The sequence below is a fragment of the Taurulus bubalis genome, assembly GCF_910589615.1.
Source record: "Taurulus bubalis genome assembly, chromosome: 10".
Classification (NCBI taxonomy): Eukaryota; Metazoa; Chordata; class Actinopteri; order Perciformes; family Cottidae; genus Taurulus; species Taurulus bubalis.
In genome coordinates, this window is record NC_136598.1 from 27,979,877 (window position 1) to 27,997,490 (window position 17,614).

General features: G+C 46.7%; 3 protein-coding genes across 3 annotated transcripts in view; all 3 read right to left on the bottom strand.

Annotated features, from left to right (window-relative positions):
* LOC306742562 (uncharacterized protein) overlaps window positions 1–4,578 on the bottom strand; it is a gene marked incomplete at its 5' end in the record, with an annotated part of 5,426 nt that extends 848 nt beyond the window's left edge. The window contains 6 exons of the mRNA XM_079224952.1: window positions 2,213–2,260; window positions 2,397–2,429; window positions 2,560–2,589; window positions 2,833–3,069; window positions 3,152–3,328; window positions 4,254–4,578. Of these exons, the coding sequence (XP_079081078.1) occupies window positions 2,213–2,260; window positions 2,397–2,429; window positions 2,560–2,589; window positions 2,833–3,069; window positions 3,152–3,328; window positions 4,254–4,578 (850 nt within the window). The remainder of the gene's footprint in view (window positions 1–2,212; window positions 2,261–2,396; window positions 2,430–2,559; window positions 2,590–2,832; window positions 3,070–3,151; window positions 3,329–4,253) is intronic.
* A 1,354-nt stretch (window positions 4,579–5,932) lies between these two features.
* LOC306743050 (claudin-1-like) lies at window positions 5,933–8,212 on the bottom strand (the record flags this gene model as incomplete). The annotated part of the gene is made up of 5 exons (XM_079225529.1): window positions 5,933–6,023; window positions 6,436–6,549; window positions 6,999–7,080; window positions 7,221–7,385; window positions 7,996–8,212. 5 exons carry the CDS (start codon window positions 8,210–8,212, stop codon window positions 5,933–5,935), a joined length of 669 nt encoding a protein of 222 aa, XP_079081655.1.
* Window positions 8,213–10,562: 2,350 nt separating this feature from the next.
* Window positions 10,563–16,213, bottom strand: parlb (presenilin associated, rhomboid-like b; the record flags this gene model as incomplete). Its single annotated transcript, XM_079225101.1, has 10 exons — window positions 16,132–16,213; window positions 14,354–14,564; window positions 13,355–13,495; window positions 13,238–13,286; window positions 13,061–13,156; window positions 11,994–12,143; window positions 11,825–11,895; window positions 11,095–11,196; window positions 10,863–10,960; window positions 10,563–10,683 (listed from the first exon to the last, which is right to left on the bottom strand). Exons 1-10 carry the CDS (start codon window positions 16,206–16,208, stop codon window positions 10,563–10,565), a joined length of 1,116 nt encoding a protein of 371 aa, XP_079081227.1. The 5' UTR covers window positions 16,209–16,213.
* Between the last annotated feature and the right edge of the window lie 1,401 nt (window positions 16,214–17,614).

Here is a 17,614-nt window from a genome sequence, read left to right on the forward strand (position 1 = left end):
TGAAGATCAGGATGTCAACTATTTGAGAGGTATGTTACTCTTTATCCAGATGTCCATGTTTAGTTGAACCCTCAGGTAGAGAAGGTAGAGAAGGTAGTAAAGGTAGAGAAGGTAGAGAAGGTAGAGAAGGTAGTAAAGGTAGAGAAGGTAGAGAAGGTAGAGAAGGTAGTTAAGGTAGTAAAGGTAGAGAAGGTAGTAAAGGTAGAGAAGGTAGAGAAGGTAGAGAAGGTAGAGGAGGTAGAGAAGGTAGAGAAGGTAGAGAAGGTAGTAAAGGTAGTAAAGGTAGAGAAGGTAGAGAAGGTAGAGAAGGTAGTAAAGGTAGAGAAGGTAGAGAAGGTAGAGAAGGTAGAGAAGGTGGAGAAGGTAGTAAAGGTAGTAAAGGTAGAGAAGGTAGAGAAGGTAGAGAAGGTAGTAAAGGTAGAGAAGGTAGAGAAGGTAGAGAAGGTGGAGAAGGTAGTAAAGGTAGTAAAGGTAGAGAAGGTAGAGAAGGTAGAGAAAGTAGTAAAGGTAGTAAAGGTAGTAAAGGTAGAGAAGGTAGTAAAGGTAGAGAAGGTAGAGAAGGTAGAGAAGGTAGAGAAGGTAGTAAAGGTAGAGAAGGTAGAGAAGGGAGTGAAGGTAGAGAAGATAGAAAAGGTAGAGAAGGTAGTGAAGGTAGAGAAGGTAGTAAAGGTAGAGAAGGTAGAGAAGGGAGTGAAGGTAGAGAAGATAGAAAAGGTAGAGAAGGTAGTGAAGGTAGAGAAGGTAGTGAAGGTAGTAAAGGTAGAGAAGGTAGAGAAGGTAGTGAAGGTAGAGAAGGTAGTAAAGGTAGAGAAGGTAGAGAAGGTAGTGAAGGTAGAGAAGGTAGTGAAGGTAGTGAAGGTAGAGAAGATAGAGAAGGTAGTAAAGGGAGAGAAGGGAGAGAAGGTAATGAGGGTAGTGAAGGTAGAGAAGGTAGAGAAGGGAGTGAAGGTAGTGAAGGTAGAGAAGGTAGAGAAGGTAGTAAAGGTAGAGAAGGTAGTTAAGGTAGAGAAGGTAGTGAAGGTAGAGAAGGTAGTGAAGGTAGAGAAGGTAGAGAAGGTAGTGAAGGTAGAGAAGGTAGTAAAGGTAGTAAAGGTAGAGAAGGTAGAGAAGGTAGAGAAGGTAGTGAAGGTAGAGAAGGGAGAGAAGGTAGAGAAGGTAGAGAAGGTAGAGAAGGTAGTTAAGGTAGAGAAGATAGAGAAGGTAGTAAAGGTAGAGAAGGGAGAGAAGGTAGTGAGGGTAGTGAAGGTAGAGAAGGTAGAGAAGGGAGTGAAGGTAGTGAAGGTAGAGAAGGTAGTAAAGGTAGAGAAGGTAGTTAAGGTAGAGAAGGTAGAGAAGGTAGTGAAGGTAGAGAAGGTAGTGAAGGTAGAGAAGGTAGAGAAGGTAGTGAAGGTAGAGAAGGGAGAGAAGGTAGAGAAGGTAGTGAAGGTAGAGAAGGTAGTGAAGGTAGTGAAGGTAGTTAAGGTAGAGAAGGTAGAGAAGGTAGTGAAGGTAGAGAAGGTAGTGAAGGTAGTGAAGGTAGAGAAGGGAGTGAAGGTAGTGAAGGTAGTTAAGGTAGAGAAGGTAGAGAAGGTAGTGAGGGTAGTGAAGGTAGAGAAGGTAGAGAAGGGAGTGAAGGTAGTGAAGGTAGTGAAGGTAGAGAAGGTAGTGAAGGTAGTGAAGGTAGTGAAGGTAGAGAAGGTAGTGAAGGTAGAGAAGGTAGTGAAGGTATAGAAGGTAGTGAAGGTAGTTAAGGTAGAGAAGATAGAGAAGGTAGTAAAGGGAGAGAAGGGAGAGAAGGTAGAGAAGGTAGTTAAGGTAGTGAAGGTAGAGAAGGTAGTTAAGGTAGTGAAGGTAGAGAAGGTAGAGAAGGTAGTGAAGGTAGAGAAGGTAGAGAAGGTAGTTAAGGTAGTGAAGGTAGAGAAGGTAGAGAAGGTAGTTAAGGTAGTAAAACTAGTGGAGGTTGTAAAGCTATTAAAAGTAGTGAAGCTAGTAAAGCAAGTGAAGCTTGTAAATCTAGTAAAGGTAGTAAATGATGGTAGTTAAGGTAGTAAAGCTAGTAAAGGTAGCAAATGAAGGTAGTTAAGGTAGTAAAGATAGTAAAGGTAGCAAATGAAGGTAGTTAAGGCAGTAAAGATAGTAAAGGTAGCAAATGAAGGTAGTTAAGGCAGTAAAGATAGTAAAGGTAGCAAATGAAGGTAGTTAAGGCAGTAAAGATAGTAAAGGTTGTGAATACCTCCTGGCATTCTGGTGACAGGAGCTGGAGTTTCTGGAGCTGGAGCATCTGGTTAAAACAAACAATCCTAATCAACTCTCTGAGTAAATGACGTAAACAATAACCTGAAACAATTATACATTACATATTATATAAGTATATTATACAAGTGAAGATAATGAAGGAATCAGAGATGTGTAATCACCTGGTTCCACAGCAGGTCCTCTGGTAGTAGTAGCTGGAGCAAAATCAGAAATATTATCAATTATATATTAGATAATAATAATATAAAAATCATTATAAATATAGTGATGATGACACAGTTATACAAGTAAAATATTGTGCAGGAAAGACAAGTATGAACTCACCTGATACCACAGCAGGTTGACTGGTAGTAGCTGGATTTGAATCAGAAATATTGTGAATTATTTCACAGATAATGATAAATAACACAAATAATAAACATATAGAGATGAAGATAATGAAGGAAACACGTGTAATCACCTGAACCCAGGGAGACCTGTTCTTGTTAATACTGTTAATATTTACCTCCAACACCACCACAGGGCTGAATATGTTCATTAATAATGTTAATAATTTTAATAATGTTTCTCATGTTTATATTCATATTTAATATTTACCTCCAACTCCTCCACACAGGCCTTCACACTGCTCCACAGAGCTGAACATGTTCCCGTTGGACGCACCGCCTCTGAAGTGGAACCCTTCACACCTGAAGCTCGACACGTTGTAGAAGAGGAGGTTGTCGAGGAGGCGGTCCTGGTGGTCCTGGTGGTCCTGACGGTCCTGGGAGGCGGGGTCGGTGCTGAGGTGAGATGGGGGTCTCTGACCGTAGTCCACGGGCCGATAGCAGAGATCTGACAGGGCGGGATGGAGGAACAGGTTCATGGTGTGTAGCAGACAGGAAGTCGTCCTCAGAACATCAAAGAGGTCTCTTACACTTCTCACTGCACAGCGCCTCGCAGCCCTCGCGGCTATGGAATGAGTTCCTGTTGGACCCGCATCCGTTGAAGAATCGCTCACAGCTGTAGCTGGTCCTGTTGTAGAAGAACCTGGGCTCCCCGGTCCGGCAGCTGCTGAAGGAAGTCCGGTCCTCAAAGTCACGGCATCGGAGGACTGGAGGGGGAAGAAGAGACGTGGACCAGAACAGTCTGGTTTCACTGGCATTCATATGCAGCCAATTGTTCCGTTCTCTTATGGTACCCGGGTTCTGCAGAACCCAGGAAGGGAGGGTCTGCAAACCTGATGCTGTGAAGCTACCGCAGCTTGTGAAGGAGTGATGTGGGGCTCTGATTTCATCACTTAAACCTGAACCTAGTCGCTGGGAGACTCATTCCCCAGAGACGGACCTTCAGTTTACGACTTCAGCAGCTTGAACTGAGCCTTAGCTAACCAAAGCTAAGCTAACCCCAGCGTCATGGTCTGGTTGGATCTAGCAAAAGTACTTATTTTTCTTAATAATATTCAAATATTTATATTTGCACCAAAGAAAAAGAGAATAAAGGAAGACGATACCCTTCCGCACGTTATTATACATGAAGCTAACAGAAACGTCATACCGCCATCATGCTTTCTGGGTTTTATGCTCACCTTTGACCATTAGCCTTCAGGCAGAGCGCCGGGCTTTGAAGCTGATTTTACAAAGAAAATCAGCTTCAACTTCCTGGTCCATCACTATAAGGACCAGGATGGACCTCCACCCAGAGACTTACATCGGTAAAGACACATCTGTAACTCAGTGGACAGTTGGTTTGGAGATAAATCTACTTCCTGTACGAACCTCCTGTTTTTATCTCAGTCAGGTGTCTGAAGGAGAGGTACCGAACGTCCTTCCTTCCCGCTGCTGTCAGGCTGCACAACCAGCTCACAGTAGACCACTATCACTTTAACACTTTAATTACATTCATCTGGTGCAATATATAATACATTTAAGTACTTTTATATATTTTTTTTATTCCGTCTGTATATTTAATACTGATGCTGTATTCTTCTTTACTGTTTCCAAAGACCCATTGGAGGTCCTGATCAAAACCCGGCTCACCTTCGTCGCTGCTCTTGGGGTACACGGCGATGCTGGCGCTCGGGTCTCGGGGCTGCGAGAGCCGGCTCCGGTTCAGACAGTCGACCAGCAGACACTCAACGGAGCCGCCGAGCGCCGTGGACACCACGGCCAGGTGGCAGCCCGGTTCTGCGACACAGTCCTGCCGGCAGCTCGTCTCGTCCGTGCTCTCTGACAGGCGGATCAGGTTGTAGTTCCCGGAGACGAGGCAGTGAGCCGGATCGAGGTCCCGACCCAGACCGGGCCGGACAAGGAAGAAGAACGCCAGCAGACAGAAGCAGAACCCAAACAGACCTTTCTCAATCATGGCTGCAGTCCACAGATCTTCCACTCTGAGGAAATGAAACTTAAACCTGAACCCCGCCTCGACTTAAACCTGAATCCCGCCTCAGAACTCAGGGCAGCACACATTCCGCCTTAGAAGTCACCGAACATCGCAGTCATAGCTGGTGAGGGAGTTGTCTTTTGGCTTCACTTGAAAGGCTCACAGGGCGTGGGATTAAACTCTTCCTTCAAATGTCGACCAACCGGAATATTCATTTAATGAAAGTGTCAAACATGACGCTCATGGCGGTGACATATTTAATAAAAGATCTGTTCTCTCTGAGTTTTGGTTCTGTAAAGGTTCCAACATGAGACAATTACAACCAGGACTTCCTGTCTCTCGTTGGTTTGTGAACTTTATGAAGCCTTGAGTTTGACGCCACTATTGTGGCTCAATTAACCTGTTTTACACTGAATATATTTTCAAGATAATAACAATAAGGTTCGACCTGTGAGACAGAATGAGTGAGATGTGTGAGCATCAGGTTGTATCAATAATAGTGGAGCAGTGAGCTGCTTTCCTCTACACATCTTTATAAACAGGGTTGTAGATTTGATACGGCTCTCAATTAATGCTCAATGTTGAGCTAAGATCTGTTTTCTGTTTTGAGAGACAACAGCAGAAAAGACCTCACAGATCTCACGGAGGCTTTTAGCAAAAGGCCAAGAATCATTGAGTCGTGATGAGCAGCGTAACCTGTTAACGTAACTACACATTTACATAAAGTACAGCATTTCTCCATGTATTTTTTAAGACGTTTTATGTCCGTGTACTTTGTACTTTTGTACTATGTGAAGTTATCATGTTCATGGAGTGAGTGTTCGTCCTGAAACCACAAGGTAGCGGTTCATCCCTGTTCTCCATAGTTCCATGTTGAATTGTCCTTGAGGTGTCCTTGAAGTGTCCTTGAGGTGTCCTTGAAGTGTCCTTGAGCAAGACCCTGAAGCCCCAGAGCTTCACAGCAGCTCACTGCTCCTTAATTACTAAGGATGGTAAAATGCAGAGAATAATTTCCCCACTTTGGGATTAATAAAGAATTATTTAAAAAAAAAGAATCTGCATCTCCCCCCGCGCTCCACCTGTAATACCTCTGCGCCCCACTAGAGGGTCGCGCCCCACAGTTTGAGAACCACTGGGTTTCAGAGAGAAAAACACTTACACAGATTCAGGAAACATTTATTTACAGTATTTTCAAAATAAAACAATCAGGACGGTTTGGAAAGTTTAGTTTTTTTTGTTTTTTTGTAACTCTGACCTGATAAAAAAAGATGTCGGAATAAATCAAAGCAGGTTCCCTTCACAATGAAACTCCTTGAGTTAAAGAGGAGACGGCGGTTCAGACGTAAGCTCTGCTGCTGTCTGAGGCCGGAGCCGCTCGGTAGATCTTCTGTCCTTCACTCGTGGAGGAGAAGTTGTATGAAAACTGCCTGCAGGAGGAAACGGGACATTTACAATTAAAAACACTTCGTTGTTGATCAGCGTGAATATGAATCTGACACATTCAAATAACAGCTGTAGATAATACATCAGAGTTGTTTTTTTCATTGCTGACCACATCTGATGACCAAAGACGACAATACTAGGACTCATGGACGAAGCTAATGCTAGCGTTAGCTTCGTCCATGAGTCCTAGTATTGGCCTTCTTTGGTTAGCTAGGCTAGCTAGCTAGCATTAGTTAGCGTTAGCTTTGTTCATGAGTCCTAGATTTGGCCGTTTTTGGTTAGCTAGGTTAGCTATCTAGCATTAGTTAGCGTTAGCTTCGTCCATGAGTCCTAGTATTGGCCGTCTTTGGTTAGCTAGGTCAGCCAGCTAGCGTTAGCTAGCATTAGCGTGAGTACCCTGCAGACGGGCCGGAGGGCGTCTTCCTGCAGGAGCAGCACAGCAGAGAGCCTCCCAGGACGGCCAGGCAGGAGGCGGCCCAGCCCAGATACAGACCAGTACCCAGCTCAAACCTGCAGAACCAGCACAGTCAGCAGAATGCTCGGTTTAAACTCATGAAATAGTGAAAATTATCATTAAATCAACAGTTAGAATGTGTTGGATTCAGTTTTATAGCCAGACAAAAAGAAAACCTGATTCATATCCATGACGTATTTCATCAATGTCATATATTTGTAATGGATTTCTGGGTTGAATTGATTTGGATTCACAAAATAAAATAACTCACATTTGAGGGTCAATTACTTTAAATACAATCAATAATATTAGAGGTAATTTTTCTACGTCTCGTCCCAACAAGTAATATTCCATGTATGATTTTCCTGACCAAATAAAAATAAAATTCAGTTATTTAAACAAAACTAAGTGAAATGTAATCAATAAATGATAATTGATCTACTTAACTATTATTGATTGAATTAAATCAATGAACCAAAATCAATGAACCAAAGGAAGGACTGACCGGACTCCTCCGTAAAGCGGGTCGTAGAACTCATGGATCACTCTGGCAGCGAACCAGGACACTGCAGTCAGAGTGAAGACACCTGAGGAAGACAGGAGGACAGAGGACAGAGGATGTGAAGACATGAGGATGTGAAGACATGAGGATGTGAAGACATGAGGATGTGAGGATGTGAAGACATGAGGATGAGAGGAAGATCAATAACTCCATGCGGTCCCTCACCAGACAGGATGAACAGCACTCCTCCGCTCAGGGCGATCTGGCCTTTGAGGTGCTCCGAGGTCCTGCCGATCCGGGTGCACTTCAGTCCCAGAACAGAGACGATGATGGAGGCCAAACCGACCAGCAGGGACAAGATCATCAGAGCCCTGCAGGCCTGCAGGTGAGCTGCAGACAGAACCGTTGATTTATTCATGTATTCATAACAATAAAGATCGCTGGATTAAGCAGGAAGCCAAGGCCGTCCCTGGCACCTACCTTCAAAAAGACACGCCTACCTTCAATAAAACACACCTATCTTCAATAAGACACGCCTACCTTCAATAAGACACTCCTACCTTCAAAAAGACACGCCTACCTTCAATAAAACACACCTACCTTCAATTAGACACGTATACCTTCAAAAAGACACGCCTACCTTCACTAAAATAATTACACACTACAATAACACTGAATCCAAAGTCAGCTCCCGAAACCACATTGTACCGAAACTGACCAACTCCAAATGGGGAGCCGCAGCACCTCCACTGAGATCTAGTGCTCTGGCCTGTTTGGGAGAGGTCAACCCACGACAAGAGCCCGAATCTACTGATGATGAACGCCATCTCCTCCATGGAGCGTTCTCATCCACGTCCAGCCCCTAACGAAGGCTCGGGTAGAAACCAGAATCCAAAAGTTTGAGAACGACCCTCCTCCAACGTTCCTGGTTGATACCCCTGACTGAAGACCTCCCAATATTTGATCCGCTCAATAAACAAGGTGCATCATGGGAGCTCACCCGGCAGTCCGAGCACCGTCCTGAAGCGGCTGCACTGGACGGAGCCCAGCGACGTGGCGACGCAGCTCATCCACAGACCCTCGAACTGCCACTGGCTGCTGCTCACCGACTCCTGCTGACTCCTCACCTTCCACACCTGGGAGGAGGTGCAGCTGGACTGCAGACACCAGGACACCACGCCCAGGAGCAGACCCGCCACCTGCAGGCCCACCGCCATGCTGCGCAATGTCCACCTGGAGAAGCCTAGAGAAGCCTGGAGGCACCTTCAGTCACCTGAAAACACAGCAGGAAGTCAACAACAGGAAGTCCACAACCGGAAGTCCACAACAGGCTCCTCCCCATGGGGTTCCTCAAGGTCTTGTTGTGGATCCTCCATGTTTTTGGTTCACACATGATGTGAGTTTCAGAGTTATGTTTATGAACCACATGAGACTTGGATCCTCGTACCTTAAAACAGGCAAGTTCCTTCAACAACGAGTGTCACACACACACACACACACACACACACACACACACACACACACACACACACACAAATAAAGGAAACATTTCTTATCTCTCCACTTGGTTTCAACACTTTTAGCTTTTAGGGACGATTTAGTAAAACCTGAAAGATTCACAAAGTTTTCTTCATAAAGCAGAACATCAAAACACATTTTGACCATCAAACACAGTAAATCCCCTCTAGACCGCAGTATAAATACACACATGCAGTATAAATACACACACGCAGTATAAATACACACACGCAGTAAAAGTCTTATTATATATATAGTACATCCTCAGTAAACTTCTTACCTTCTGGTTCTTCTCTGTAGCAGTTTGTCCGCTTAGTTCCAGGGAAGTGGTCTCAAGAGAGAACCTGGTCTCAGTGATCTGGTCTCAGTGAAGTGGTCTCAAGAGAGAACCTGGTCTCAGTGATCTGGTCTCAGTGAAGTGGTCTCAAGAGAGAACCTGGTCTCAGTGATCTGGTCTCAGTGAAGTGGTCTCAGTGATCTGGTCTCAGTGAAGTGGTCTCAAGAGAGAACCTGGTCTCAGTGATCTGGTCTCAGTGAAGTGGTCTCAGTGATCTGGTCTCAGTGAAGTGGTCTCAGTGATCTGGTCTCGGTGATCTGTTCTCAGTGATCTGGTCTCAGTGATCTGGTCTCGGTGATCTGGTCTCAGTGAGCTGGTCTCGGTGATCTGGTCTCGGTGATCTGTTCTCAGTGATCTGGTCTCAGTGATCTGGTCTCGGTGAGCTGGTCTCGGTGATCTGTTCTCAGTGATCTGTTCTCAGTGATCAAGTCTCGGTGATCTGGTCTCGGTGAGCTGGTCTCGGTGAGCTGGTCTCGGTGATCTGTTCTCAGTGGTCTGGTCTCAGTGATCTGGTCTCAGTGAGACCCTGGTCTGGCTCTGGGGGTCGTTGACCCACCGGTCAGCAGAACACACGTTGTTGACGAACATGAACCCGAGGTTCAGCTCTGTCACTCATCTGTAGATCTGTTTAAATCTGTTTAAATCTTTCAATCATTTTATTTGAAGTGTTTACAAGTTACACATTACTAGACAACAAATAAGTCAAATAAATAAAAAATACATGACAGCATAACAACCAACAATACGAACACAACACACAAACATAAATCATATATATATATATATATATATATATATATATATATGTATATATATATATATATATATATATATACATATATATAAAATATATATAAAATAAGAGTATAAATGGAGTCTGTCCACCAGAGGGCGCGGCTGAAGCAAAACTAGTAATTATGAGAAAATAAAATAAAGTATATTCTTCCTCTCTTCTCTCTAATTTATTCATTTGACAGTTATTAGTTGGAATGCTTCTGCTTCAGTCATCGTGTAGCCTAGAGACCCACAAACAACATCGACGCGTTCGCAAGAGTCTCATCTCTCAGAAAATATTATTATTTTGGCGTCTTGCCTTTGAACTTCTTGAGATATGAAGCTTTTTATAAAAAAAGAAAACTATCAGGTAAAAGTTAAAGACAAAAGTAAAAACCTTTAAACTCTCAAACTTCAGAATAAAAACAGTTTTACAAAATCAATCCGGACTTAAACATATTAAACTTACTTAAAGGTCCTGGTTATTTATATGTATATCTACATCTCTGTGTTGTGTTTCTGACTGCTGTGAAGGGGCGGGGCTTAGCAGGAAGGCAATGACGTCAATAAGCAGAATCGCTTCTCATTATTTTACAGTTTAATTTCAAAGGAAACCAACAAACAGAAAAGCAGAAAGAAACAACGACTTCTTCTCATTTGAAACGGATGTTGTTTTAATGTTTAACTTTTATTAAAGCCTTAAATTAATAGTTTAACTATGGAGATTATTTCTCCCGAAATAATAAACAAACATAATCACAATAATCACAACGAACATGATGCTTGTTTATAAATATGGACGTGAGGCTCGCCTCTGTACATTTATACATCTTTACATGTTGCTTTTCCCAGCAGCCCCGGCGTTCCAGCGTCCTACACGGCTCCGCCCCCTCCTCTGTTAGCCCCGCCCCCTCCAGTTATCAGGTCGTGCCAGCGTCCTACACGGCCCCGCCCCCTCCTCCATTAGCTCCGCCCCCTCCGGTCCTCAGGTCGTGCCAGCGCTTCACAAAAGGTTCTCGGTTCTTCCAGATCTGATCGTGACCGAACAGGATGTACCAGCTGAGGAGAGAACAGAGAGCATGATGGGAAGTCACACAAGGTCCTTTACTGCAGTGGGAAGCGCAGTACGCATACTAGTACATACATAGTACTTTAGACGCATACTCAGAGTACTTCCCCTTAAATAAAATAAATAAATAAATACATCAACACATCAATAAATACGTCACGTGACTCACATTCCAAACAAAGCTCCGCCCAGATGAGCCGCGTGGTCGAAGAACTTCCATCCCATAACCACACCAGCTGTGTCCATGGCAACGATGGCCTTCAGCGCCTGCAGAGAGAGAGAGAGAGAGACGATGAGATAGCTAGCGTCTGTCAGGCGGGGGCGTGGTTTGGTTGTGGGCGTGGTTATGTGGTTATGTGGGGTGGGTTGTGGGCGTGGTTATGGTTGTGGGCGTGTCTTACGTTGGCAGCGCTGAAGGTGAACATGGGCAGGAAGATGAGGGCCAGCTTGGCTTCAGGCATCTTGGTGCAGACGGCGGCCAAGACAGCCATGATGGCTCCAGACTGAGGACAACACGGGTTCAGGACCAGGACCAGGTCTAGGTAAGACCAGGACCAGGTCTAGGTAAAACCAGGACCAGGTCTCAGTGGGTCCGGTCTCACTGGGTCGGGTCTCACTGGGTCTGGTCCGGTCTCAGTGGGTCTGGTCCGGTCTCAGTGGGTCTGGTCCGGTCTCAGTGGGTCTGGTCTCACTGGGTCTGGTCCGGTCTCACTGGGTCCGGTCTCACTGGGTCTGGTCCGGTCTCAGTGGGTCTGGTCTCAGTGGGTCTGGTCTCAGTGGGTCTGGTCCGGTCTCAGTGGGTCTGGTCCGGTCTCAGTGGGTCTGGTCTGGTCTCAGTGGGTCTGGTCCGGTCTCAGTGGGTCCAGTCTCAGTGGTTCTGGTCTCAGTGGGTCTGGTCCGGTCTCAGTGGGTCCGGTCTCAGTGGTTCTGGTCTCAGTGGTTCTGGTCTCAGTGGTTCTGGTCCGGTCTCAGTGGTTCTGGTCTCAGTGGGTCTGGTCCGGTCTCAGTGGGTCCGGTCTCAGTGGGTCCGGTCTCAGTGGTTCTGGTCTCAGTGGTTCTGGTCTCAGTGGGTCCGGTCTCAGTGGTTCTGGTCTCAGTGGTTCTGGTCTCACGGGGTCTGGTCTGACTTACGGCTCCCAGAGACGGGCCGAACCTCCCGGTGGCCGTCTTACACACATAACTGAAGAACGTAGAAACAACTCCTGAAACAGAAAAGAGAGAACATCAACGGGTCTGCAGGGCGCAAAGCTCCTGGAGCTGCTGCAGACAGACGGGTGCAGACAGACGGGTGCAGACAGACCTGCAGACAGGTACAGGGCCATGAACTGCTCCGGGCCCAGCATGGACACGGCGCTGGAGGAGAAGCTCCACAGGACGTACATGTTGGCGGCCATGTGGAGGAACGAGAAGTGGCTGAAGGTGGAGAGCAGCATGGGGGACAGCAGCGTCTCTGAGGGGGACAGACAGACGGGGCACAGACAGGGGGGGGACAGACAGACGGGGCACAGACAGACGGGGCACAGACAGGGGGGGGACAGACAGACGGGGCACAGACAGACGGGGCACAGACAGGGGGGGGGCAGACAGACGGGGACAGACAGGGGGGGACAGACAGGGGAGGGACAGACAGGGGGGGACAGACAGGGGGGGGACAGACAGGGGGACAGACAGGGGAGGGACAGACAGGGGGGGGACAGACAGGGGGGGGACAGACAGGGGAGGGACAGACAGGGGAGGGACCGACAGGGGGGGGACAGACAGACGGGGCACAGACAGGGGGGGGACAGACAGGGGAGGGACAGACAGGGGGGGGACAGACAGGGGAAGGACAGACAGGGGAGGGACAGACAGGGGAGGGACAGACAGGGGGACAGACAGGGGGACAGACAGGGGAGGGACAGACAGGGGGGGACAGACAGGGGGGGACAGACAGACGGGGCACAGACAGGGGAGGGACAGACAGGGGGGGACAGACAGGGGGGGGACAGACAGACGGGGCACAGACAGGGGGGGGACAGACAGGGGGGGGACAGACAGGGGAGGGACAGACAGGGGAGGGACAGACAGGGGGGGGGACAGACAGGGGAGGGACAGACAGACAGGGCACAGACAGACAGGGCACAGACAGACAGGGCACAGACAGGGGGGACAGAGACAGACTTGTTGTTGGTTGGATCTGTTTGTAAGCTGAATCTAAAACATGATCAGAACATGAGGCCCTGAACGCCCCGCCCTGGAGCCCTAAACGCCCCGCCCCGGAGCCCTGAGTGCCCCGCCCTGGGGCCCTGAGCGCCCCGCCCTGGGGCCCTAAGCGCCCCGCCCTGGGGCCCTGAGCGCCCCGCCCTGAGGCCCAGCATGCAGACTCACTGGACGCCGGGTTGGAGGTGAAGTACTTCATCATGGAGCGCTGCAGAGCCGGAACTCTCCAGCAGCAGAACACGATGACGTTAGCAGCAATGACCCCTGGGAAAAGAGACCGTTCACATGAACCGAGACCAGGAAGTGGAATCAGGCTTCAGGAAGTTAAACGAGGCGTCGTCTCACCCGTGACCGTCCTCTGACCCTCGCTCAAGCCGTTCCACCATTGGTTGATCTGAAAGACAAACGGCCAATCAGGGCTCAGCCTGCGACCCTCAGACCGTCGTCAGGGCAACGCCTCACCTCTTTGCGGACGTCTCCTCGCTTCTGAGGCCGCAGCTTCTCCAGCCAATCGGCTCGGATCTCGTCGAAGTAGCTCTGCACTCGAGACTTCAGAGACTCGTACTGCCAGATGGCCGCCGAGCCGAAGGAGCAGCCTGTGAACTGAGACGGAGTTAATAACCGACTGGGAGCTGGTCGGGACAGACAGACAGGCAACAGACAGACAGACAGGCAACAGACAGACAGACAGGCAACAGACAGACAACAACAACAGTCAGACAACAACAGTCAGACACAGACAAAAGTCAGACAAACAGCAGTCAGACACAGACAACAACAGTCAGACAAACAACAACAACAGTCAGACAACAACAGTCAGACAAACAACAACAACAGTCAGACAGACAACAACAGTCAGACAGACACAGACAACAGTCAGACAGACAACAACAGTCAGACAGACACAGACAACAGTCAGACAGACAACAACAGTCAGACAGACACAGACAACAGTCAGACAGACAACAACAGTCAGACACAGACAACCACAATCAGACAGACAACAATGTGAGACAGGCCACAGACAGACAGCAACAGCCAGCATACAGCAAGAGTGACAGACAACAGTCAGACAGGAAACAGACAACAACAGTCAGACAGGAAACAGACAACATACAACAACAGTCAGACAGGCAACAGTCAGACAGGAAACAGACAACAACAGTCAGACAGGCAACACTCAGACAGGAAACAGACAACATACAACAACAGTCAGACAGGCAACAGTCAGACAGGAAACAGACAACATACAACAACAGTCAGACAGGCAACAGTCAGACAGGAAACAGACAACATACAACAACAGTCAGACAGGCAACATTCAGACAGGAAACAGACAACATACAACAACAGTCAGAAAACAGACAACAAACAACAACAGTCAGACAGGAAACAGTCAGACAGACCCATATAAACAACAGTCAGACAACAACATCACCTCCAGCAGGTAAACCGCCTTACCCCCACGGTGAAGACCAGCGGTCTGAGCAGCCGGCTGAAGGCCTGGGGGGAGGTGGGCGGTGCCCGGTTCTCCGGGTGGGCCCCGGGGGGCCGGCGCTGGACCGACGCCTTAGAGGACTCTGCCTGGGGGGGAACCAGGTCCTCCTTCTTGGACTCGGGTTTCTTGGCGGCTTTCTTGAAGCCGCATCGCTGCTGGAGGCTGTGAGGACACCTGGTGGAGAAACAGGACCGTTCAACAACAGAGAAGAGACAACCTGAGCTACGCTAGCTACCCAGCTAATGTTGTGTTAGCTACCCAGCTAATGTTAGAGACAGAGACACACAGAGCTAACAGAGACAAGACACACAGAGCTAACAGAGACACAGGGCTGACATAGACACACAGAGCAAACATAGACACACAGAGCTAACAGAGACACACAGAGCTAACAGAGACACACAGAGCTAACAGAGACACACAGAGCTAACAGAGACACACAGAGCTAACAGAGACACACAGAGCTAACAGAGACAAGACACACAGAGCTAACATAGACACACAGAGCAAACATAGACACACAGAGCTAACAGAGACACACAGAGCTAACAGAGACACACAGAGCTAACAGAGACACACAGAGCTAACAGAGACACACAGAGCTAACAGAGACAAGACACACAGAGCTAACATAGACACACAGAGCTAACAGAGACACACAGAGCTAACAGAGACACACAGAGCTAACAGAGACAAGACACACAGAGCTAACATAGACACACAGAGCAAACATAGACACACAGAGCTAACAGAGACACACAGAGCTAACAGAGACACAGGGCTAACAGACACACACAGAGCAAACAGAGACAAAGGGCTAACAGACACACACAGAGCTAACAGAGACACACAGAGCTAACGGACACACACAGAGCTAACGGACACACACAGAGCTAACGGACACACACAGAGCTAACGGATACACACAGCTAACAATGACACACATAGCTAACAATGACACACATAGCTAACAGATACACACAGAGCTAACAGATACACACACAGAGCTAACAGATACACACATAGCTAACAGATACACACATAGCTAACAGATACACACATAGCTAACAGATACACACAGAGCTAACAGACACACAGAGCTAACAGTGACACACATATCTAACAGTGACACACATATCTAACAGTGACACACATATCTAACAGATACACACAGAGCTAACAGTGACACACATATCTAACAGATACACACAGAGCTAACAGACACACATATCTAACAGTGACACACATATCTAACAGTGACACACATATCTAACAGTGACACACAGAGCTAACAGTGACACACAGAGCTAACAGTGACACACAGAGCTAACAGTGACACACAGAGCCAACATATACACACAGAGCTAACAGTGACACACAGAGCTAACAGTGACACACAGAGCTAACAGTGACACACAGAGCCAACATATACACACAGAGCTAACAGTGACACACAGAGCTAACAGTGACACACAGAGCTAACAGTGACACACAGAGCCAACATATACACACAGAGCTAACAGACACACACAGAGCTAACAGACACACACAGGGCTAACAGACACACAGAGCTAACAGATACACACAGAGCTAACAGTGACACACAGAGCTAACAGTGACACACAGAGCTAACAGTGACACACAGCTAGCTAACAGAGCTAACAGCGCTAACTCCAATCAGCGGAGGACTTCCGGTCCGTTCACCGGCACAGAGCCCCTCTCTCCGGCTGCGGTCACTGACCTGTCCGGCCTCGCGGATCCTCGTAAGACATGGTGTCCGCTCCGTGCTAGCAGAACCGCGCAGCTCCTTAACGCCATGCCGGGGCCGCTGACCCGCAGCCGGTCACTACCGGGTCACTAGCGCAGGGAGCCGGAACACAGCGACACCTGGCGGACAGAGACACCCGCACACCTGGGGACGCGAGCGGCGAAACAAACTGCATCTACAATTTCCGGCCGTGACTTTCAAAGTAAAACAGAAGTCTGTTTTATTGTCAATTTTCCATTTGTGAAACATCCAGAAGATTGAAAGTACGTTTCTGTTCTGTCCGACATGAAGTGAATTGTGATAATAATAATAATAATAATAATAATAATAATAATAATAATAATAATAATAAAGGGAAAAACTGTTAAAAAGTTTTAAACAAATAAAGTGAAGGTGAATACAAAGTGAAGGAAGTCAAGGCAAAAGTATTTTGTATTTAAAATGAGAAATTATTACTTTTTATTTATTGTAAATAATAATACAATTAGTGTATTTCCATTACTTAATTTTTCTTTCTTTTCCATTTCAAATAGTTTTCAATTTTATTGATGTTTGGGATATTTTTTTATTTGTTTTCCGATATTTTGTCCCCCAATTCTCTTTACTGTGCTCGTTTGAGTGCTAAATGTTTTAATAATAATAATAATAATGCATTTCATTTATATAGCGCTTTTCATAATACTTAAAGTCACTTTACACAACATTTAAATATCCTAAAAGCTATGCAATAAAACAAATGAAAACAATATTTGCTCGTTAACTCTGTAAATGTTTGGACTAAAATAAAAACTCAGAGGGAAATTGATGAGATTTATTATTGAAGAGTTTTCTGTACAGAGAATAAAACGCTTCAAAGTGTTAGTGAGAAGTTTCCTTCTACAGAGATTAAGATATCAGACTATAGAGAGATGACACGCCTCCTCCAGGTAATCACGGAGCCACGCCCACTTCCTGCACACCTGATTTCCTCATCTGAGATTTTGCTTTGTCTAATTAAAGAGGATTTACTGCCGGCCTCCTTTCAAAGCAAAGCATCATGGGAGCTGTAGTGTTTGCTTGATCTTAAAATGACAATAAAAACAATAAAGATCAGAGTCCTCTGTCAGAAACACGTTTATGTTTTGTGCATTTTACTTTGTAGGAGGGCGTGTCATCACTTACCAAAATAAAACCAAAATAAACACATTAAACGTCAAAATAGCACCAACATTAATTTCATGCTAAATAAATACTCTGATGACATTTACAGTAAAAATATAAAACGGTTGAGTTCCAATATATTTACAAATCTCAGAGAGATAATGCAGAACCAGGACCGGAACCAGAACCAGGACCAGGACTGGAACCAGGACCAGGACCAGAACCAGAACCAGGACCAGAACCAGAACCAGGATCAGAAACCAGAACCAGGACCTGGACCAGGCCCAGAACCAGGATTGGAAACCAGAACCAGGAC